Source organism: Taurulus bubalis (assembly GCF_910589615.1).
Source record: "Taurulus bubalis genome assembly, chromosome: 17".
In the NCBI taxonomy this organism is placed as follows: Eukaryota; Metazoa; Chordata; class Actinopteri; order Perciformes; family Cottidae; genus Taurulus; species Taurulus bubalis.
In genome coordinates this window covers 6,148,405-6,171,839 of record NC_136605.1, presented here as the reverse complement: position 1 = coordinate 6,171,839, position 23,435 = coordinate 6,148,405, and the positions used below count along the sequence as shown (strand labels likewise).

Sequence of the window (23,435 nt, the reverse complement as noted above, 5' to 3'; positions counted from 1 at the left end):
ACACACACACACACACACACACACACACCTCTGCTCTTTTAAACCCAGAATGAAAGAAGATCGAGGTAGAAACTCCCGATGCATCCCTGGATAGAGAAACAAGAGTGCGTGTGAGGTAAAGTTCCTCTTTCCCTCTCATAGTTCAGTCTCAACCTCCTCCCCTCAGCCTCTGTAAACAGTTTCTGGTTCTTCCAGTGTGCGGCTCTTTTCACATTCACCGCTCCTCCTGACAAAATAAACAGTGTGTTGGCTGCAACTGCTTTTCTTTTTTTTTTTTTTCCCTAAAGGCCAAATCAGGTTCTTCCAGCTGCAAGTTGAGCATGTTTTTTGGCTTCTGCTCCGGGAATAGCCGGGGTGGGAGGAGAGGGAGGGGGGGGGCGTCTGTCCGGTGAGAGTTTTGTTCCTACGGTAGAATCAAATCACAAAAAAAAGTGATTTTGGGAGCTGAAATTTGATATATCAGACATAACTTTCTGTGTGTTCAGCGATCAATCATCCCCTGGAAATGCCACCTGCCAGCCGGGGGGACACATTCCTGCTTGGCCCTGCCGTCATTGTGGCCCGTGGACAGGGAGGGAGTGGCCCCGCGAGGTCGGCTTCATCACCTTGGCCCTGGAAACAAAGATAAGACTGACACCGTGATGAAAGGGGATGGAACCACAAAAGGCCATGAGGGGAAAGTTGTTGAAAAGCCTCTTGTCTTTGTTTCTTTTAGTCCTTTTTCAGAGCGACAAGTCAGGTTTATTCCAGATTCAGCAAAGATATCCCGCAACACACAAGCCTCCTCGTCTTTAGGTAGGCAATATGAACAAATCTAGAGGATATTCATGATTCAATGAATCTTGGCTTAATGACAGCCACAACTGTCTAAACACATATTCACATAGAAAAATGAGTCTGCTGGGGGGGTCATGCTGGGACAACTGTTCCTCTAAAACTCAGCCAAGGCCGGGGAAGTCACCCACACAGCAAAATCACAGCAGATATAAACCCTTGTGTTTATTCAGGTGCTGAAACAGACCTGTGAGCGAGGCAGGAGTGAAGTCGCCCCTGGGGATGCAGTTCCGCTGTACTTCTGCAATTGTTGTTCAGAGTATGTGTAAATATTTTGGAGTTGTGCAATCTCCCCCAAAAAAGTGTGTAAAGAATTTGTTTTTCATTCACTTACATATCAGTTGTTTGAAATCTATATACCATTAAATCTTAAAAAGTTGAAACATTGTGAAACAGATAAACGGTTGAAACAGTCAGCGAAATGGAATAGTTCAAATAGCTAGCTAAAATAAGCTAATGGCTAAATGGTTAAAATAATAACATTTTAGTTATTTGTACCACCCAATATCTGTGCCTCAGAGGGCAATCACCAGCATACAACATCCTCTGTCCTTATAGACAAAAAATATACTAATATAGCAAAAAAAAAAAAAATATTATATATATAGTAATAATAGCAGAATATTTATAGAAAAATGATTACTAATAACAGCAGAAATAGTGAGCTAAAAGTGATGGATTAACAGTTAAAATAATTGGCTAAAAGAAGCTAATGGACAAATGATGGAGATAACGTTAGCTAAAAGAAGCTAATGGACAAATGATGGAGATAACGTTAGCTAAAAGAAGCTAATGGACAAATGATGGAGATAACGTTAGCTAAAAGAAGCTAATGGACATATGGGGGAGATAACGTTAGCTAAAAGTAATGTTTAGGTCTCCACACTAATTTGCTAATAGGTTGATACAGTTAATTTAGTGACAATATTGCATAAATGGTTGAAATAGTTCACTAAACTAGCATTAAAAGTTAGCGAATAGGTGCCCTGTTCAAATAGAGATGGATTGACGGCTGAAACAAGTAGCCCCCGACTAGTAGTCTCGATAAAAACTTGACCAAATCAAAACTTATGACAATTCAGGTTTATGTCAAAATTAACAAGAACCACTTTTATAAAGGTAATATTGTGCACCAATTTACCCTGCAACATGTCATAGTCACAGTATAAAAACCTAGTTAGTTATTTTTATTAAATAATCATTGCAAATGGACACATTTAGAGCACACTCAAGATGTAGGGTTTACTTTGTTTAATGGAGCTGTGGGGGATTCATATATACAGTGTAGATAGACAAAGAAAAGGTTGGTCTCCATTAAAGCCCAAACTAAAAGAAATAAAACAGACACCAGTAATAAACAGGACTTCACTGAAAACTATTTACTACTACCTGAAACATAATGACTGAGAACATGATGGTAGCCGATGTAAACCAGCCTGTGAGCAGTTCCATGTCCTCAGCAGGCCATCTAGTGGACAGCTGTGGTGAGTGAAGTGCATGTAACGGGGTCTGGGTGCATTTTCTTAGTTCTTTTGACCAACAAAAGCAGAGAGCAGCTTATTTATGAGATGCCTTTATTGTACTTTTTGGAATCCAGTGACACCGACACGAGAAAATGGTCCTATCCCTTCCTCCCCCTTTACATACACAACCTGAGAGGGAGGGGCTGCAGGGTGGGATGCACCGTGATCCCGCTTGTAGTCTTAAATTAAACACAGAGATAATAGCGAAGACACACCCAGGTGCTTTTCCACAGACACGCACGACATGCATTCAAAAATAAGGGACTTCAGGGAACGCAGTGACTCCTGGTTCACATGTACGCTTTGTCTTAAAGGAAAAGACGACAAAATGAATACCACTTAAAAAAAACAAAACAGTTAGCTGTCTTTATGGCCCACGATCAGTCTATAATTCAGGCTCTGTCAATTTTCCACTTACAGGAGAAAACAAAAAAAGGCAAAGAGACAATACTATTCATACAGGGAAAATGGTTTAAATATGGAAGTGAATGGTTCATAGCTTTCATATTTTCGTCTTTTTTGTATTTTTAATTGGTTTTTCAATTAATGGTATACTTTAATGAGAATACAATCGTCTCACTAAAAATCAGCTCATCTAGTAAAACTAAGCCTCTTCCACCGACTGTCTCCCTGCTGTATCTAAGTAAAATATATAAAGTCCAGTCAAGGGGCTCAGTGGGCCGTTGGTCCAGTCGGAGTGGTTCACTTCAGTCCTCCTCGCTGCCACTGGCCGAATGCTCCTAAAAAGATTGGACATTTGTTATCTGGCAGAAGTACAGGGGAGCAAATGTTAAAATAAAATTTTCTGGTCAATAAAGTGTAAGAATATTAATGTTTTTTTAAAAGCAATTTCCCAAAGGCCAAATTAATGACTCCAAATATCTTCTTAAATCTGACAAAATAAGAAGGAGAAGCAGAAACTCCTCGCTATTGAAGCTGGATGCAATACAAAATAGCTGTACTCAACACTGAGTGCCGACTTACATAAAAGTCTATATTTACAGCATTAAACAAAAAAGGCAAAAGGGAGCATCTTTACATTATTACTATGTATCATCAGCATTACACAGGGTTCATGCACATTTTGACCAATGGATTTTCATGACCAAACATTTTGTGAAATCTCGGTGTAAACATGAAAGTGAGAAAATGTAGTATTTAAACTAACAATGAGAATACAAAGCATACAGTAAACCTTAAGAGACACAAATGAATGAGACAATAGTTTGATTAAAAGAATAAACATTCATAGATAGAGCGTATGCCCGCTTATATTTTGAGCGTCTTTTTAAAAAAAAGCATATTCATCATTTCAAACTCAGCTTAAATGAACATCATGAACACATTTTCATGACTTTCCCTAAACTTTTGGGATTCTATTTTTTTACCCCAAGGACATTTCCAGGCCTGGAAATAACCATTTTAAACTTCCATGACCGTATGAACCCGGATTACATTCAGAGTAAAGCCCCTCAGTGGGATGTTTGTTCTTGTGCTTCTCGTCTCACCTCTTCCTGTTCCTCCTCGCTGTCATCGTCGCTCACCACCGGTTTAGCCCGGGCCCCCCGGCCCCTCCGTCGCTGTCCTTTCCCGCTTCGATCCCCCTTTTCTTTCCGGCTCAGCTTGATCTTCACCTTCACTGAACGAGCTGACGGGACGGGAAAAGAGATCACAAACACGGTCGACGCTCAATGTGCCTCAGCCGCTAACACGCCAACGCTACGGTGTTCAGTGTGGAACACTTCTGTTTCCTGATGCTCACGTTCAGACTCGGAGCCTTCGTCGAGGTCGTCCTCCTCTTCCTCACTTTCCTCTCCTTCGCTTTCGTCCTCCTTCTCAATCTTCTGCCTCACGCTGGTGAAGACGGACTGCAGCACAATGGAGTCCTCATATATCTGAAAGGTTTCAAGAAGAGATTATCAAGTACTTATTTTGACGAAGACGTTCTGCAGATGTTTAATTTACTCAAATATATCCAAAGCGTGAGCTGCTTGTGGCTGAACTCACCAGAGACCCCTCCAGGTTGAAAGTCTGGGCATTTTGACAGAGCAGCATCACGTCCTTCTCCAGGTCGTTCAGGCTGCGGTACTTGTGGCTCCTGATCCTCTCCTGGCGGCGGGAGGGGACAAAGGAAGGCAGCGGTCAGTCAGTTCACACAACACAGAGGAACAACTGTCAAAATCATAAAGGGGTAGTCCGGATGTTTTGTCGTAGGTACAACTTATGTCTTTGTCAAAAGAAAAAAATAGCAACAGCAGGACATTTCTTTGCTTCCCCGCCCACTTTAAAAACATCTGAACTACCCCTTTAACATTCCAGAACAGAGGGATCTTTATCCTCACCTTGATCTTTCTGAAGTCCACTGGCTTGCGGATGAGCTCGTAGTACTCGGGCAGCTCCTTGCGAGACGGCAGCTGGATGAAGACTTCGCTCAGCTGTCGCCCGTTACTGCTGAGAGACGGCAGCAGGTTTCTTAGTATGCATCACCGCTAATCAATGCTGACTCTAAAACTAACACTTAACAAATAAAGCTTCTTTTCTTCAGATTACATCAATATTAATACTGACAATTCTTAAGTAGCTTCAGCGAGCTAATCTCTCACGCGTTAGCTTGCATGGCCTGAAGATACACGCTACTGTCCTCACCCGTCCTTATATTTGATGACGGCGTCGACGATCTTCTTCATCTTCTTCGTGAGGGACATCGGGTTGGGGGAGAGCTTCTCTGCAGGCGGGCGCCCGCGCTTCTTTGCCTTCTTCACATCGTCGTCCTTGTCCCGCCCGCGGCCGCTGCTGGAGCTGGGCGTGGCCGGCCCGTCGTGGTCACGGTCCCTCTTGCGCTTTCTGGTCGTCTTTTTGTGGCGCACTTCCTCTTCGATGTCCTCGAGATTTCCCTCCTCTATGGCCTGCGGGGAGGAGGAATTACCATGCAGCAAAACAAATTAAAATCAGGTCAAAATTTCATATATGTTAATTCACTTAATTCAAGACGCGATGTCGCTGCATCTCCTCAGAACTAGAAGGCGACGACGTCTCACCTTGAGCCACTGTTTCTCAGTGAGCGAGTCGCTGTAGTCCACCTCCTTACGGTGGCGGGATCCTCTGCCAAACAGCTTCTCCTCCTCTTCTTCGCAAGTTAGCCTCTCGACCTCAGCGTCGTCTTTCAAAATCCAGCTGGGCATATCGTCCTCCTCCATCAGGCGGGGTTTCCTCTTCGGGTTGCGGGCCTCCTCGCGGCGTCTGTCTAGATCCATGCGCTGGAATGAATAAACAAAAACAAAGAGAATTAGTGGATTCAGATAATTTAATTAAAAATTATTTAAAAATGGATAAGGAAGTGAGCTTAACCATGAACAGTTCAAACTCCTCTTCACTTCTGGCTATCATCTGATTGACAGTTTCATCATCGGGCACTTCGTCTTCCTCCTGCGGACAAAGAAAGACGTGTGAACAACGGCAGATTTCTGTGGCACCTCAGAGCCACTAATGACTCACTGAAAAAAGGAAATAATGCATATTACTTTTTAACAATATGTAGCAGTGTAAATAGCACAGAATATTTGACAGAGTTATCATGAGTACTACATTTGAATATTAAAATGAAGTAAAAAAAAAAAAAAAAAAAAAAAGAAAAAAGGAGAAAAAGTTTGGTTACAGGAAAAATAGCAGCGAAAAGATGAAATCTCACAAATCCTAAGAAAAAAGAGGGAACTAAAGAAAAGAGACAGGAGGAGAGAGAAATACAAAAGAAGAAAATGGCGGTAGAGCGCCACCCATGCAGATGTGGGCAATGATGCAACAGGATCAGATGTCTACCCACCCACTGCGCCCTGGCACGGCTGCCCTCTTGAGCCCCGACCTCGTCCTGCTCCTCGTGCTCCAGGATGGCCTGCAGGAAGGCCCGGCGCTCGCAGCCGGACGACTTCTGGTCGAACATGCCGGCCTGGATGACCTTCTGATCCACGTTCAGCTTGTACTTGGCCGCCGCCAGGATCTTCTCCTCCACGCTGTTGACGGTGCAGAGGCGCAGCACGCGCACCTCGTTCATCTGACCGATGCGGTGGGCTCGGTCCTGGGCTTGCAGGTCCTGTAGCGGGTACCCAACATGTTGATTAGGTCAGGTGGAACGATAAAAAACAACAACAACCACCGAACAAACAGGAAAACATATCAAGACCGTTGTTAGTTTTACACACAGTATTAAATCGTATAGATCCGACAAACAGCGTCCACTATAGTGTTGTTGATTAAGTAAGTATATATATATATATTGAATATACTGGATGCATTGCAGGCTTGTCCTACCGGGGATGTAGTAATACATGTGTTTTTGTATCAAGAGGCGATGGCGCAAAGAAGTGAAGCACCTAAACGAGCTCCTGCGTGTCGAGTTTGAAATGTAATGGAAGACGCCAGCCTCCACTTCGCAGTAGACGGTCAAATTATGTTTGACTATATTAAACTAGGAATTACGGTACAAGTGCGCAAGAAATGACCTTCTGGTGAACCTGAATTTCACATTCAAGTCAGTCAATAATGAATGAATAAAAATACATAAATAAATCAAACTAAATTTATAAATATAAAATAATTAATGAAAACAACTTGAATTTAAGTGAGAGTAATTAATCAGATGTAATTTTAGCAAAAAATATGAAAATATACATTAATATCATGGCTTAGCAAAAAAAAAAAAAAAAAAAATTAAAGAATAAAAACCAAGATATATTTGCATCCGCGTACCTGATGTGGGTTCCAGTCGCTGTCGTAGATGATGACGGTGTCGGCAGACTGCAGGTTGAGGCCCAGGCCTCCGGCCCTGGTGCTGAGCAGGAACACAAAGTAGTCCGAGGCCGGGTCATTGAACGTCTTCAGCAGCATGCCGCGGTCCTCTGCCTTGGTGGTTCCTGTGGGAGGAGGAAACAGATTGTAAAGAGGGGTACAGGAAGTGAGTCTCAATTGATAATTAATATGATTTGGTGACAGTGCAAGGGGGGGCGGGGTCTCACCGTCCAGACGCAGGTGCTTGAAGCCGCGGAAGGCGAAGTAGTCCTCCATGATGGTCATGAGTGTGGTCATTTGACAGAAGAGCAGCACTTTGTGGTCGGTGGCCCTCAGCTTGGGCAGGATGCGGTCCAGCAGTTCAAACTTCCCAGAGGAGCGGTACAGTTCAGCGCTGGACGGGCAGAGGGAAAAATATGAGCAGGTCGAATGCAACCAGTGTGTAACATGGAATCACCCGCGCAGGCGTAGTACAAATGCACACGGGTCCAAGCTTCACGTACCCGCTCACGACTCCACCAGTGTGGCCGAGATGCTCGGAGAAAGACTCCTGTAAAAACACAAACACAAAACGGTCACTTTCATTCCACCTGCAGCCGTCTACTCCTCTTGTGCATCGAGGTGGAGAGTCTGTCCCGTACCTCGATGTGCTGGAACATGTAGGGGTGGTTGCAGATCTTTCTCAGTTGCATGATAGTGTTCATCAGGGTCTTCGTCCCACCTTTACCCTAGAAAATGTAGAAGGGGGACGAAAAGAAAAATAATTTTTTTTAGTTTCCATACTTTAAGATGTCTATGAATGAGGTTTTCATTGATGAAAAAAAAAAAAACACACAAAAACCATTGTCTTCTTACCTTTTTGTCCTTTTCTGACCCATCTGTGAGTAACACACCCTTGGCCTGCATGTGTCTGTACAAAACCCTCTGCAGGGCTGACATGTCGCATTTAATCACGTACTCCACCTATAAACCAACGACAAAGTGAAAAAGAAAAAAATATTCTATATTAATTATTATAAAAAAAAATGCACAAAATGATTATCATATTCATGGAGGAATTAAATGTCGTCTCAAGGAGAGCGAACTCGCTGACCTTCTCGGGGAGCTGAGCCTCGACTTCTTTCTTGAGTCGGCGCAGCAGGAACGGCCGGAGGACCTTGTGTAAACGTCGAATGATCAGGATGGTCTCTTCTTCATTCAGGTCAACCTGGAGGTGGGACAAATAAATCATATTACAAATAATAATAGTTTAACTGTAGCTCTTTGTTATATGGAGGTCTACATGAAAACACGGCCTCTGTGAAACATGAACAATACACCCGACCGGGCCGCGACTCACCTTCTCTCCGGTCATGGCGAAGGGGGCGTTGAACCACTGCTCGAATGTGGTGCAGCTCTTGAAGATGGTGGGCAGCAGGAAGTTGAGCAGGGCCCAGAGCTCGGGCAGCTTGTTCTGCAGCGGCGTGCCGGTGAGCAGCACGCGGCGCGGGGCCAAGTAGTGAGTGTTCAGGACCTGGGTCAGCTTACAGTGGTGGTTCTTCATGCGATGGCCCTCGTCCACGATCATGTACTTCCAGCGAAGCTTTGGGACGAAATATAGGAGTTGGAGAGAGAATTGTTTTTTTTATCCTTGAGCGACTAGGCGCTAAATCCGAGGCCGCTCCCTTACCTTTGCTAGCACTTGCTTGTCTTTGATAATGTACTCGTACGTGGTGAGCAGCACGTTGAACTTGCCGCTGCGCAGGATGGGAACGAATGAGCGACGAGCAGCTGGAGACCCCTGAAGGTTAACGAAATTGCTTTCCAGTTATGTTCGACGACACAACCGCATACAAAAATTCTAATCATTGAACGTGCAATTGACCACGGCTTTCACACTCTTGTCGTCACTGACCTTGTAGGAGATTTTCACGACAGATGGGGCCCACTTATCAAACTCGTAGACCCAGTTTGATAGAGTTCTGAAAACAAAAAGAAGCAGAAAAAGTTGAACCCAAGGACACCACAACTCGAGCACCTTCTCTATAAACGCTTCTTGTGTTTCTTTAGATTAAAGATGAGGAGAGTGCGTCGGGCTTACGAGAGAGGTACAATGATGAGGAAGGGCCCGTTGAGGCGCTTGTTCTCCATGAGGTAAGTGATGAGGGCGATGGTCTGGATTGTTTTGCCCAGACCCATCTCATCTGCCAGGATGCCGTTCAAGTTGTTGTTGTAAAGCGACACCAGCCACTCCAAACCTTTGACCTGTGCAGGAACGGGGTCAACGTTAGCTTTCGGCTCATTGAACGGGGCGCTCCCCTCGCCGCGGCTGTGTCTGGGCGGCGTACCTGGTATTGCTTGAGCTGCCCGTTGATCAGCAGCGTGGACTGTTTCTCCACCGTCTCGGTGACGGCGTGGGCCACAGCGTAGTAGGACTGCAGGCCTCGGTTGAAACTCGCACTGCCGTACTCGTCATCGACATCCTGCTTGGCGTTTCTGGTGGAAGAAGATGGGAAAATTAGATTTGGGATTGGGCAAATGACAAAAAGATTTTATAAGGAAACTATAAGTCAACGTATAAATGCCTTCAATATGTCTTAGTATAGACTTAAAAGATTTAATAACACCCAAATCTCAGTGGTTCCATCTTACTCGATGATGTGCATGACATCCACTTCCTCCGAGCTGGTATTCATCTTCTTCTTCCTCTCCTCCTCAGCTGCTTCAGCTGCGGCTGCAGCAGCGGCTGTAGCGGCGGCTGCTGCTGCGGCGGCGGCGGCTGCTGCTGCTAGTAGAGTTGCAGACGAATGAGGTTGCTCCTCTTCTTCATCCTGACCAAAGAAAAAAGAGAAGGGAGATCAGAAAACTGTTTGCAAGAAATCCCAAAGTGACCATTTGCATTGATGTAGAGATCTCCGAGGCACGCACCTCCTCCTCGTCATCTTCTTCTGAACCGCTTCCTTCGCTGTCAGAGCGCGGCGCTATTTCATACCTGGGAGAGGAACAGAGTGTTTTTGACCGGGTTAAAAACAACTACGGTTTGATGTCTTCCGAGTTCGGAAAAAATGTGGCGTTGCTGCCGATCCGTGTCGCGCTCGGTTTGATACGAGTCGCAACTTTAACCATTTGTTCCGGAGCGTCTGCATCCGAATTCAACAAACGGTGAATAGATACTGACCCTGGGTTCATTTCCAGCCAGGCCTCCAGCTGGCCAGCCTTTGGTGCGTCCATCCCGGTCAGGATTTTCCCACTTTCCAAGTGGATGACCTTCACTGGCAGGTCGCTCATTTGACTGGTCTCATCTAAAGGCTGGGGGGAAGAAAAAAAATGCTGGAGTAAATAAAAAAGGTAGATCTTTAAGATTATAAAGGACATTTTATTCAAGTAGACGAGTTCCTCACCTCTCCATCAGGTCCAAGAGCGCTACCATCCAGAGTTGCTGGCTTCTTGGAAGAAAAAAAGAATTGTGAGTGAAATATATATATATATATATATATATATATATATATATATATATATATGAATGCATTAAACGCACGGCTGCCTGCTCTCATCACTTACCTTCTTTTTCTTCTTCTTCTTCTTATCTTTGAGAGCCTGCACGGCTTTGTGGGCGCGGACCAGGTCGGTGAGGTTGGCCACGTACTCGTCCGTCTGCTGCAGCAGGTAGGCCAGGCGCTTGTCTTTCTTCTGGTCGATAAGTTTACGGTAGCCTTCTTCATCTTCAGCCTGGGAGAGGGTTCACACGGATGCTCGATTGCTCGCTAATGGGCCAATAACGTACGCACCCGCTAACAAAACAACTACATCTGTTACATTCCTGAAAGTGTTCGAGGCTAAAATAAAAAAACGGATTTGAGTCTCACCATCAGCCTCCGCATCCTCTCTTTTTCAATGCGCTCGTTCTCCTTCTTCTGCTCGCGCTCGGTGTTGGCATGGTAGGTGGCGATGGCTTTGGTGGCCTTCTGGAGCTTCGCGGTGATGGAGCGGTGGTACTCCTTGAAATCCTTGGCGTGCTGCAGGATGCTATTGAGGTATTCCTGTCGACAGAAGGGACACACAAAAAACCCCACAGCTGTTATATTATTCTAGAAATAATGTGAATTTATTCTTTGTTCCCCCCTCTTTAAACTTCCGTTTTCACTTTTTGCTCCGTTGAGAAATAATATGACGTTTTTTCCTGTCTTGAGTAAATCGGTTACGTTTTTTTTGCATGTTTTTTTTGCTTTCCCAAAAAAAACATGCACCAAAAACAGGACGCTTAATTGGATAAAAACTGGACAAATGAACCCCTCTAGCCTTTAAATGGCTCCGCCCACAGAAGTCAGGCGTACCTGGTGTTTCTGGCGACGTTTCCTTTCCTGTTCAATCTTCTGCTGCTTCTCAAGCTTCTCGGTGATGCGAGCTTCGCGCAGCGACTGCCGTTTGCTGCGCTTGTAGGCCTTGGCGTTGAGGGCAGTTTCCAGAGCGGTGTCGCGACGCATGCAGACCACCACCTCCTGACGCAGCTGTGGGCACACACATGGGGGAAATACTGATTAACATCTCCTCCAAGTGGGAAAACAAGGACTGACCGGATTTTATAGGCCGGTTAAATAAGCGGAGGTTCAATATGTGCGATAGTTGTCTGTACTTGAAGCGTTTCCTGAAGGAGAACTTCTTGGCTACCTGTCTCTGGAAGTTAAGCAACCGCAGGGCCTTGAGCTCGATGGTGGCCTTGGTGCGCAGGTCACCGGCTAGAGAGCCAGGCAGGTTCTCCAGCTCTTGGATACGGTGAGCAATACGAGACTGTAACCTGAAGAATACATAAATACAAAAATATTTCACATTTCAATAAAGAATTATGTGAATTATGGCATTTAAATGTATTTTTTTTTAGGGTTTTTGATTGTAGGGGTTGTTTGATACGTGTAAATAGCAGGTTAGAAACATGCAAATAAGGGAAGAGGACAGTGTGCTTTCTAATATTTCAGAAAGATATATATACAGTGCACACTTCAATACTGCTAAGTTGTGTCCTCACCTGTACTCTCTCTCCTGGAGGATCTCCACCGGGTCGAGCCCACGGGGCTTTTGGATGGGAGTTATGCGGTTCTGCTTCTGGTGAAGCATCATGGGAGGTGGCTGGGCGGGCTGTCCAGGGGACTGTGTCTGAAGGGGCATCACGGGGGAGGCGGCGGGGGGAACAGAGGGAGGAGCGGGCGACGGTCTGCCAGTGGGCTGCGGCGGAAGCAGCTTCTGTGGAGGGTTGGAGGGGGCAGCGGCATTCACCATTGGTCCTGGAGGAGAGAGGGGAGTCGGGAGAGGTCAGTGCTGCTGCGTGTTCATGTACACACGCAATGCGATGACTGAGTTGAGCCGAAAGACTAAGTTTACCTTCAGGCCATGATTTAGGGGGTCCGTTGGTAGGCGGGCCTTGCATACCAGGGGGAATTCCTGCAGGTCCAGGAGGCACCATATTAGGACCTACCATGCCTAAAACAAGAAAAACAGTTGTATTTCTTGGGTAATTTGTAAATATTCTGAAAGCTAATAAATAATAAATTCATTTTCAGCCACCAGGTGTCTCTGCTGAGCCTTCTGATATTCTGCTTTCTTTGTTCAAAGCTTGGATATAGTTTTGTCAAGAGGCACGTTCCAAAAACACACTAAACCGGCTTCCTGTGGGCCCCAAACTGAACTCACCGTGTGGTCGGTTGTAGTTGGCCTGAGCGGGTCCCGGAACAACACCAGGCCCCGTGGAGGGCGGCATGTTGGGCATCGGCGGCTGCTGCATCCCTGGCATGGGCCTCTTCCCCTGCACGGCCATCTGCAGGTGGTCCGGTAAGGGCTGACTGCGTGCCAGCATCTTGTAGGCCATGATCTGAGCCCTGAGTTGGTGCAACTGGTTCTGGTTGAAAGGCGCGGGCCCACCTGGACCGCCGGGTCCACCGCCTGCGATGCTGGGTCCACCTGGACCCTGAGGGACCCCGCGGTTAGGTTGACCCATTCCCTGGTTGGGGTCTCCGCTGGGCTCCATAGGACCAGCCCCGGGGGGACCTCCGGGCATCATGGGGCCCGAGGGAGGGCCGTTGGCTGGGACAGGGCTGGGCGCGTGCTCCGAGCCTCCCAATGGAGAGGGATATCCTGCGGAACACAGAACAGATGCATGATGGGTATGCCAAATTATTCATTGCTGCGTTAGACTTAGCATGTGGATTTATACTAGATGAGCAAGAATTTCTGAGTATAAGACGTGAGCCTACTGGACATACACAACCGCCACAAAATGCAATGCAGCTCCTCAGACTGTCCAATGGCCAGGAAGACGGTTTAAACAATTAACTGGTTAAATAATTAGGAATGTCGGGGAGGTACAGCTACGAAGGTAAAACATGTATAATGCACTGTAAAAAACACTAATAATCTTAATTTGATACCGGTAATTATGACATTGAAGAGAAGAGGTAATGTTGACCAATTTTCACTCGTGGTGGCTCGGACCGGTAACGGCGTGATCACTGACACAGAAGACGTACCACTTGAGTTTACTTCAGTGTGCTGCTAATGGAATACTTCATGAATTTAGTCAGGCAGTATGCATCACATACGGTTTGAGTATGTACTAATTTCGTTCGTGCGCAATTCCGAACACAACTCCGTTATGAAAATCGGGTTCGGAAGCGTCAACACACGTCAACAACTTGACCATAATAACAATTAAAATACTAACTACGAGTAACATGCCATTTCATTCATTCAAGACTGCCCAGGACAACTGAACAGAACACACTTAAACAGAGAACCATCTCCATAGCAAAACACACTATTATTAGTTCACATAAGTGCTCTTGTGTCTCATACTCGCTATCCTCTTCTGCTTACTGGCTGTGTGGTTTTTGTAGACGCAGCCGCCTTTGTTGTTGTCTGAAAGGGGAAGCCCCTCAGCCCCGCCCCTTCTGCTGTCTGCTCATGCTGCCAAATGAGTAGCAGCAGCAGCACAAGAAGAGAAACTGGCTGGATGGGTTCTCTCACACACACACACACACACACACACACACACACACACACACACTCTGACTGTGTGGAGCTTTTTCAGGGACAAAATGTCATATATTTCTCCAACCGCTGTGTGTTGACAGCTCAGTTAATTTGAGGACTCAAACTAGCAACTCTCACGAGGCATGCAGACTCCAAAGATATCAAAGATATTCACAGGAGAATGTACTTCCTCATGTTTCGTCTCTGTACGACTTCAGACTCAGGCGCCACGCAATGTTGTGCGATGTTACCTTGGGAGTGTTGGTCCATTGGGCTCGGAGGGGGTCCCATCCCGCTGTGGCCGCCTGGTCTCATGCTCATGCCCTTCATCTGAGCATAGCGGGGGTCATCGGGCATCCCCTTCTCATGCATGGCTTCCATGGGCTGATCAAAAAGAAACGTATTTTTATGAGATATTGGAACATTTACTTTGAATGCTATATTGTAGTGAATAGGTTGTTTTTACTAAGAATAATATAAAACATTACAGAATTTAACTATTTTCCACCAAAGAGGAAACACATAATTAAACTGCTTTTTACTTTGTGCATCTGGTGCATGTTGTCCTGAGGATATCCTGAGGGTCCTTGTGGAGGGTGCGGGTGTCCAGATCCAGGAGGTCCTGGACTGGGCCCCATCATGCTGTGGGCTGAGCCGGGTGAGGGACCGGGGCTCGGGCCCATCATGCTGCCCGGAGATGGCCCTGGGCCTGGGGAAGGTCCCGGGCGAGGTGTCCCTCCCATCGGGGGGTCAGGAGTGGACATCTCTCAGGGGAACCTGGGAATGTGTGTCAGCAGAAAGTACCCCTGTGAGGAGAGAAGACGACAGGGATTAGGGCGGTGTCCAGAATCCACCTGTGACTGGACACACACAAGATCTGTTGTTTTTTTATACACCGCAGTAGTTGTTCAAGTCCAAATTATGGAGTAAACTGAGCTACACAATCAACTTTGAGCAGATAATACATCCTCTGATGGGAGCTTTATTTTATTTCCCTTGAAGCACAGACTCACCAGACCTGACCTGCTGAGGTCCGGCTCACACAACACGGTGAGCTCAAATGAAAAACTCAAACATGACGTCTCTTATTCAAATTTACAGTTACACTAACTAAAGTCTGATTAACAATGGTACAAGACAGTTGGAAGCTCTGGGGATCACAGTGTGTGTTAAATCATTCTTTTTGTGGAGAAAAGGTGATGCTGATGTTGTGTTGTTCATGATGCATTGTTTGGTCGGCTGTATACCACACACAACATGCAGATCTGCACAAAAAAATTATAATAATAATTTAAAAACTAGTCACAGTGAAACTGTTTATATGACGTTGTGGGGATACACTGTCCTTTCAAATAAGTCCAATCTTGAACCCTTTGAGAAGTCAGGTTGTGACAGATGGTGAGCTGCTGAATGGGAGATGATCACTCGCTCCACTGATATCTGACTTTAGAGCAACAAGTCCGGGGACTAGAGACTTGTATCCACACACACACACACACACACACACACACATTATGAGCTTCATACACACACACACACACACACACAGGTGATGGCCAAGGGGTCATTGAAACTGTCACTTTATGGGTCCAACAACAACAATAAGAAGAAGAAGAGACGACTCTGTTCACACGCTGACCCAGACAGGCGGCAACTGGAAGTCACCCAGCGAGCAGTTTTTCAAAGTAAAAACTTTGCCGCGTCCCGGTTGTTACAATGTTTATGTTTACAAAAAAAACAACACACACACACTGTATTAAATAATAACGTTAGGAATAAGCTAATATTAGCACGGGCAGCTTTACTCGCGTTAGCCAGGCCTAGCCGGGTTTAAACAGTTCGCTTTACACCGTTCGCAAACAATATACCCGTCGTCCTAACCTCCCGTTTCACGTCTGGTACCACCAGTTCCCCGGTTCTCCGCCGGGGAAACGACGCTAACGTGTCGGTGAAAAGCGACAAAAGACCAACAGCCTCTTTTACCGAGCTAGCCCGCTTGCTAGCTCGGTAAAAGCCCGTATTGATACCACAACATAAGCTGCTGGCGGCGACTAGCATGCTAGCGAGCTAGTCGGGTTAGCCTAGCCGGCCACGCTCGCGCAGGCCAATTAGGTGTACACACAAAAAGACGTGTTGTTTTTTTCCGAGAGGTTTCTCAAAGATGCGACGCCGGTGCGAAAGGTGAGCGCATCCCCTTCGTCTCCGGGGCCGATTGATCCAACGCGCCACCCGTACCCTTGGCACGGTGCGCCGCTCTAAAGCACATTTCCCCAAAAAAACATTTTTCATTCATTGCACACTGTCGCGCCTCGGCAAGCTGGTGCTGTAATGTCGGTCTCTGCTTTCTCTCAAACCTCCCCCCTTTAATAAAAACCGCCGACTAAAAGCGGCTGTGTCGTCGTGAAACACACACCGGACTCTCTCCAACCGATAACCGAATAGCAGTTGACTTACACTGACGGTGAACGCTGGTGGTTACAATCCTCGCCGGTCGCACCGTCTCTTGGTTTTTTCCCCCTTCCTAGCCAGAAACAAAGACCGACCTACCCAGTTGGTTTTTTTCCTCCTCCCCCCCACCCTCCTCTCGGTAGATTGTATCGCAGAGAGAGAGACTCGGCCTGTGCGACTCCGCAGCGCCCCCATCCACCGCCTCGCTCACTTCCCGCATGCCCAGTGAGGGATGCGTTAACAGGCAGCAGAGGAGGATGGGGGATGGGTGCTGTGGACGAGAGACGGCAGGAATGCTCCTATTACTCCGCTTCTCTGTCCATGTGAACACGTAGTCCGATACACGAGAAACCACGTTACCAGGCCGTGTTGTAGTCACATGGAAATTGCTTTCGGTATCTTATTCGTCAGCCTGTATTTGTGTGATTGTGCTTTAAAAAAAACGCAGCAATTATTCAATACTATGCAGGGCTGTGACTCTTTTTCATTATTGATTCATCTGAGGAGCACTTCGTTTGATGTGAAACATTTGAGTGTAAAAGCTGCACTTCAAAATGCTTGTTTTGTCCAGAGCAAAAAAAAATGTGGATAATTAATTGATGTAAATCAGATACTCGACTAATCGATTAACTAATTGTTTGAATCTGATATGAGACAGATACATCGAGCTGCCTCTAAATGGTAGTTACATATGCTGTCATACCTATATTTACCTACACACACAGGTGATACTTATATTTACCTACACAATTATTGACTGTGTGTGTAGTAAGCACAACACATATCAACGAGCATTTCAAACACAAGTTTGCAAAATATTACAACGTCATTTTCAGCCCTGTTCTTTTTTATGTTTTCTTTTTTTAATCATCAATAAATGCATGATAAACAGTAATTTACTGCGTGTGTCGGATGGAGGCCCATCTACAGGTGACGGGTCAGCTTCAGGAAGGTGAGATCAGGGCTGTCTTTAATCTGCAGAGCCTCACACGAGGAGCTCGTCCCAGTGGGATGGTAGAAAGAAAAACCACTCAAAGACACCGGCCAACAGGTCTCAAGGTGACCTTGGGTGACCTTTCGGCTTACACTGGTAGGCACTCACTTGTTGCTGCATTCAAGGTAGGCGGCAGGATGCAACTTCCTTTATTACACATACATTATGAGCTATTTAATGCTGAATCTTTAGTTTTTCTTTTCTTTCCGAAGCCCTCATGATTCTCCCCCCCAAAAAAAATTTGGACTAAGAAGCCAGAGGAGGACAGAGAGGGACTATAGCTGCCTATCAACCCATACAAAGACCACAAAATAAGTGATACTCGGCACAACTATGCCCAGGCTAAAAAAGGATGGAGATCTTTATAATACGTCAAGGACACACTGATCATTGACAACATGCTTTGGTAAAACATGTCTATGAGGCTTCTGCTTCTCATGTATTGTATATAGAACCACACTTCCCTTTTGCTGGGTTGATTCAGGGCAGAGTTTGTGAACGAGTTCCTTAACGCATCGGTGTGGGACAACTGAAGCAGGTTTTGCCACCCAACTCCTCTTGTAAACCTCTTTTTCCCCCTCTTTTGACAACTTAGCTGTTCCTGCTGGCATCTTCACCCAAAAAGCCAGCAGAGGCATTATTGGTTTTCCTGGGGAACTGACCAGCCGTTCCAGGACCCCAAGAAGCCCAGTAATGGCCTGGAACAGAACCACACCAGCTTTGATTGAGGTCCCAACAGCCTGGATGTGCTGCTGCATGACTTTTTTCCCTCCTCGAGTTGGTCGAGGCAGAGCAGTCTGGGCTGGAGAGGCAGAGCAGAGAGGCGGCTCCATCGAGGGCCTCCATTGGTCAGAATAGCTCAGCACATCAATAAATACATTTATCACTTCAGCGTACAGAAAATACAAATGAGTTTCTTCCTTTTTGAAAAACTGTTTATTCAGATAAAAGACAGCAGAAAAAGGAAAAAAAATAATCAGTATGTTTTGTTATTTTCCTGCGAGAGTGCATTCCCAACATCCTACTTCTTCTCCGTTGAAGCCTGCGTGGGTCACATGTTAACAGAAATCCAATTTTCTAATCCATTCAAAGGCGGCGCATCCCGTCACATGACATGAAACAGTGAGAGGCTGTGTTTCTCAGTTTGTCCCTTGGAGAAATGTACTATTATTAAACTTTAAATTATATTATTTAGAATGTATTTAGTCAAATAAAATAACATGACCTCCTCGATGTTGTATAGGCAAAATAGGCAAATTAGAAAAAAGTTATTCTTCAAAGTCCTTCAATTGAATATGAATTTAAATGTTCTTCTGTTAAAACAATAAATACAAATATAGATGAGCACAAAACAGCAATAAAAAACTAAATACTAGTGTCATTACTTATACTTGGCCACTTCATTTCCACTTGAGGGTATTGTTAGTGGGCGTTTTGAGGACTTTGTTGGTTCTCACACACAGTAGTTGCCACATTATATACATTTGATCATTGATCATCACTGTACGCCCCTCGGGGCTGATTTTATTTTATCTTCTGTTCATAACAGAACAAACTCGTCCATGCTGTTGCGAGTGTTGACTCTTTTCAGTTGACTCTTCCTCTGGATATAGGCGATATTGTTTGGGGGTGTGTTGGTTCCCTCTTCCTCCTCCTGACTTTTTCCTTCTGCAAATATAAACATGGGGTACGTCTCTGCAGATATGCAGAGCGCCTAAAAGAGACCGAAAGAGACCGAAAATGAGCTAAAGCAGCACATTTATTTTGTCATTTTTGTTAAGTGGCATCAGCTTCAACCAAATACATTCAGCCACAAATCTTTTGAAACAATCCAAAAGCTCAATATTGATTAAATGAATGAATGGAGATCCCAATCACATACCTCATGAACTTCTGTGCACAGAGATTCAAAGTCATTTTGGCCTTTGGCATAGAAGCCTATGGTACAGCTGGGGTCCATGCGAGAGAAAGCCATTTTCCTGGGATATTTACAGTGAAAGGACTGCAGGAGGGGTGAAGGAGAGCCAAAGGGAGAGAATACTAATCAGAAAAAGGTCTCCTTAGTATCAGAACAAAATGTTTCTGATGTGGATGTTATCTATTTAATATTTATGCGAGAGTGAAGTCAATATCAGTTATCCCAAAAAGGTACTTTTGCAAAGCCTAAGGGATACAAGAAAGCATCGAGGAGTAGTTCAAGTAATTCGATTTTTCTTAAACAGTATATATGTAAAAAATACAAAAAAAACTGTATCTACAACGAGTCAGCTCTTACATCTGAACACCAGGTGTTGCTATTGAGAGCGAGTGAAAATGAGTTAGCAAGTGAGCAGAGAAATCACTAAAATGTGACTTCTGCCACAAAGTAAAAATGCAAAGTTGAAAAAAACAAAACACAAAACAATTCTAATAATATGACACTTTTATAGGTAATACATGTATAGGTTTCACAGGAGGAAGCAAAACCAGAAACCAAAAAGGAAGAAGTGAAATGGTACTTCCTCATACCTCCAAGGGAAACGTCTCCTTTGTTATATCCACCGTGGGCTGACAGTAGTGAGGGTCCAAGTACAGCACATGGTCGTCTTTGGCACAGCAGGGCCGGGGGAGGAAAGGGGAAAGTGAAAAGGACTGACGTCCACCAGCCGAGCACCATAATGATGTCCTACATGATACTGCACATACCCTGGAAGCCGACGAAGAAGAGAGAGTGCTTCGGCTTGCCCCCGATGATTCCAACGCAGCATTGCAACGTCAAGAGTTTCTGTGGGGTCAAAGCGAGGAGCGGGTTGTTGTTCTTTGTACATGCAAGACAGACTATACGTGGCAATTTAACATCCTCTCCCACCATAAACTACTCAGACTGCAGACTACACATTGGAGGGACTGCATTGAATCTCGTGCGCATACTTTGACACAGGCGATGTAGGAGGGGTTGAGATCTTGTCCTCCAAGTCGCACAGGAACCAGGATGATGACAGACTTCCAGGGCTGAGGGAGAGGACGCTCACACAACCTCTTCACGTCCTCCAAGTAGACTGAACGCATGGGAAGGAAGAGACAGAGACAGACGTGTCCACATGGGTGGATCATTCTTTAAACTCTTCTGAATCACTCACAACTAATTTGAAATTAAAACAAATGAGCACATTTCCTGCTGCTGCTGCTTTTATTTTGAAGGGGAAACTGCCCGCTTCAGAGAAGAGAGCAAATCCACTGATGGAAGAAATTACTCACCGGTGCAGTCTTGTGCAACATACACGACTAGATTGGGGAGGTCTGCGGATGCTGCCACAGCTTTCCTGAATTTTTTTTTAAAATACATTAAAAATGTACTGTCGGACGTTACATCTTAACAGAAGTTGGTTAGGTTAATTGGGTCGTCATGTCGCGACTCCAGCTCTCACCGGAGGATGTGTGCCGCGATGGAAGGGCCGTACCAGTCGCCGGCCTTCTTCCCCGTGCTTTTGCCCAGCTCCACCAGCTGGTGTATCCCAAAAGGGGCTGTGGGGTTGTCCGCGAACCACGACACCACCCTCCTGTGTGTAGCCTCCATGGGCCTGTCCAGGAGGGAACCCAAGCTCAGTTTCCGACCCCTCATAAGCGGTCCTTCCTTGGCGTCCGGTCCACGCTCTGCAGCGGCTGAGGGGCGACTCACCAGCAGGTCCATGTCATCTTTGACCGCATGGGGGCTCACAGACCAAGTCCAACCTGTAAAGATACAGACATTTGAGTAGTGGTTAATATCACTAAGATGGGACAACATATAGCTACTGTTAATGTGAGGTGTGTTATCAAATAAATGTTCTGCTAGCTAGCGCACCCCACGTCCCTCCGCCTCACTAGCTAATTCTTGTCAATTTTATTTTCTTGTTTATATATATTTGAGGCCAAACTCAAAATAAAAGCATTGTTCTGGTTGTTTCCATGATGCCATATAAAAAATGACCACATGTGTAACTTCGGCCAAAACAGTAGTGAAGACTAGCTGGAGTGCAGTCACCGCTAGCTTTGGTTTTGCTAAAGCTAATTTACAGACTTTGTTTTTTTTCTTCCACTTGCAACATCTTAATATTGAGTTTGTACAGCAGTACAAAGAAGCTAAATCTAGTCACAATGGAGGGGAAAGTAACACTCGATAAATTTGTCCTGCTATGAGCTAACCAGCCTAGCTCTGATTAGACAATCTAAGGAGCATCACAGAGTACAGTATCTGAAGTTTTTTGACAATATTGGACAGCATTCTGCGTTTCAACTTGATGGTGGACGTCACCGCAGTGCGTTTGTGTGCGCCGTCACCTGGCGGCATCAGGTGCAGGAGCAGGCCTTGGGCCAGCAGCATCTGCCCCGTGCGCAACACGCAACCCCAGCCGCTGTCGGTGGTCAGAGAGCAGCCCGCCAGATGAGGGAAGCCCCGTCTGTACGTCAACCACAGGAGAGACGCAAAGGAGCGGCGGAAACGCTCCCTCTCATCTGAAACGGTGGCAGAGCTTGAATTAAAATCCACACTTTTCAAGAATCAACACGAAGAAGATACTTTTCCAAAGGTCTCACCGTGGTCCCTGAGCTCGTAGGATTTTCCAAACATGATCACAGCGGAGCTCTTGCTAAATTTGGATTTCTGCTTCAAGGACCAGCCTGAATAGTTAAAAAGAGAAACCAGTTTAATCTCACAAAGCAAGGTAGATCTGTCAGGAAACAGAAGTCAGAGGAGTCAGAGCGGGTACAACAGACCATATTTGACACTGTTCCACGCCGAGATCAACTTGGTTTTGAGTTGTCCTCTGTCCTCTGCCTCCGGGGTTCCCCTGCTCTCCTCCAGGCTCGGACACGCCGCAGAATCCGTGGAGAGGAAGAGCCAGTCGTCCATCGGGTCATCGGTGGGGGTCTGGCCCTCACAGCTAGTCGAGGCGCCGTTGGGATTCATCGCGACCGAAGACGAGCGAGATTGGGCGCGAAGGATTGCTCCCTATCGCCATAGCAGCCTACGAAACAAGAACCCCGGATGAGATGATGCAGCCATGAACAGACAATTCTATTATTTAGCCTTGAAACAGAGTGGATCCGCCCCTGGGACCGATTGGGGTTATTGTTTACCACAGCAAAGTCAATGATTCTCCGGGACGTAAAGAGGGAGACCATGTGACGGCATCCTGTGACTCAAGAAATTCCAGTTTGGCAACAGCAGGAAGGAACAAACATGCCCCCAATGAGTGACATGTGCATTAGTAGATTATAAATGGTCATCCACACATCTATAGTCATGTTTTGGATTTTTCTCTGATCTTTGTTTTTTTTGGTAAAATATTAGAGACAGTTTTACCTCGTTGGGCTCCAAACAGATATTTAATTGGAACGATCTTTGATCTTTAAAGAGGACAACTTAGACATCTAAAACATGACAAGGGACTCCAACTAAATACAGATTATTATTATTTTCTTAAAATTATTATTATTTTAGATAGGACTGAGAACCATTGGTTTCATCTTTTAAAAATGTATTGTGCTTTATAAGAATGTAATATATATATATATATATACACATATATATATATATATATATATATATATATATATATATATATATATATATATATAAAAAAAATCTCAAATCAAATAAATGTAGTGGAGTAAAAATAAGTCTACTATTTTTCCCTCTGAACTGTCAAGGAGTAGAAGTAGAAGCATAAAATAGAAATACTCAAGCAAAGTAAAAGTACATCATAATTGTGCTGAAGTACAGAACTTGCGTAAATAGACTTTCCACCAGAGTGTAACACTGGTTATGATCCACTATGTTATCTCACAAAATGAAATGCACATTAATGTTACGTTCATACAGTACACACGAGTAG

At 45.3% G+C, this 23,435-nt stretch overlaps 2 protein-coding genes across 2 annotated transcripts; both read right to left on the bottom strand.

Moving 5' to 3' along the window:
• Positions 1-2,168: 2,168 nt before the first annotated feature.
• On the bottom strand, positions 2,169-14,902 carry smarca4a (SWI/SNF related BAF chromatin remodeling complex subunit ATPase 4a; the record flags this gene model as incomplete). Its single annotated transcript, XM_079232950.1, has 33 exons — positions 2,169-3,097; positions 3,866-4,005; positions 4,120-4,252; positions 4,365-4,466; positions 4,700-4,808; positions 5,004-5,263; positions 5,396-5,614; positions 5,706-5,783; positions 6,178-6,444; positions 7,101-7,264; positions 7,367-7,533; positions 7,643-7,689; positions 7,781-7,867; positions 7,995-8,102; positions 8,233-8,346; positions 8,479-8,721; positions 8,809-8,919; positions 9,034-9,100; positions 9,220-9,383; positions 9,467-9,614; positions 9,771-9,949; positions 10,047-10,110; positions 10,297-10,427; positions 10,520-10,541; positions 10,657-10,847; positions 10,985-11,158; positions 11,453-11,626; positions 11,787-11,913; positions 12,142-12,397; positions 12,495-12,593; positions 12,804-13,244; positions 14,390-14,522; positions 14,681-14,902. The coding sequence occupies 33 exons, from the start codon at positions 14,900-14,902 to the stop codon at positions 3,065-3,067; spliced, it is 4,974 nt and encodes a 1,657-aa protein (XP_079089076.1). The 3' UTR covers positions 2,169-3,064.
• Positions 14,903-18,508: 3,606 nt separating this feature from the next.
• LOC306749641 (cysteine protease atg4da-like) lies at positions 18,509-22,507 on the bottom strand (the record flags this gene model as incomplete). Its single annotated transcript, XM_079232952.1, has 10 exons — positions 18,509-19,294; positions 19,463-19,582; positions 20,089-20,165; positions 20,266-20,344; positions 20,491-20,618; positions 20,818-20,882; positions 20,988-21,291; positions 21,880-22,053; positions 22,135-22,218; positions 22,315-22,507. The coding sequence occupies 10 exons, from the start codon at positions 22,505-22,507 to the stop codon at positions 19,121-19,123; spliced, it is 1,398 nt and encodes a 465-aa protein (XP_079089078.1). The 3' UTR covers positions 18,509-19,120.
• Positions 22,508-23,435: the final 928 nt, after the last annotated feature.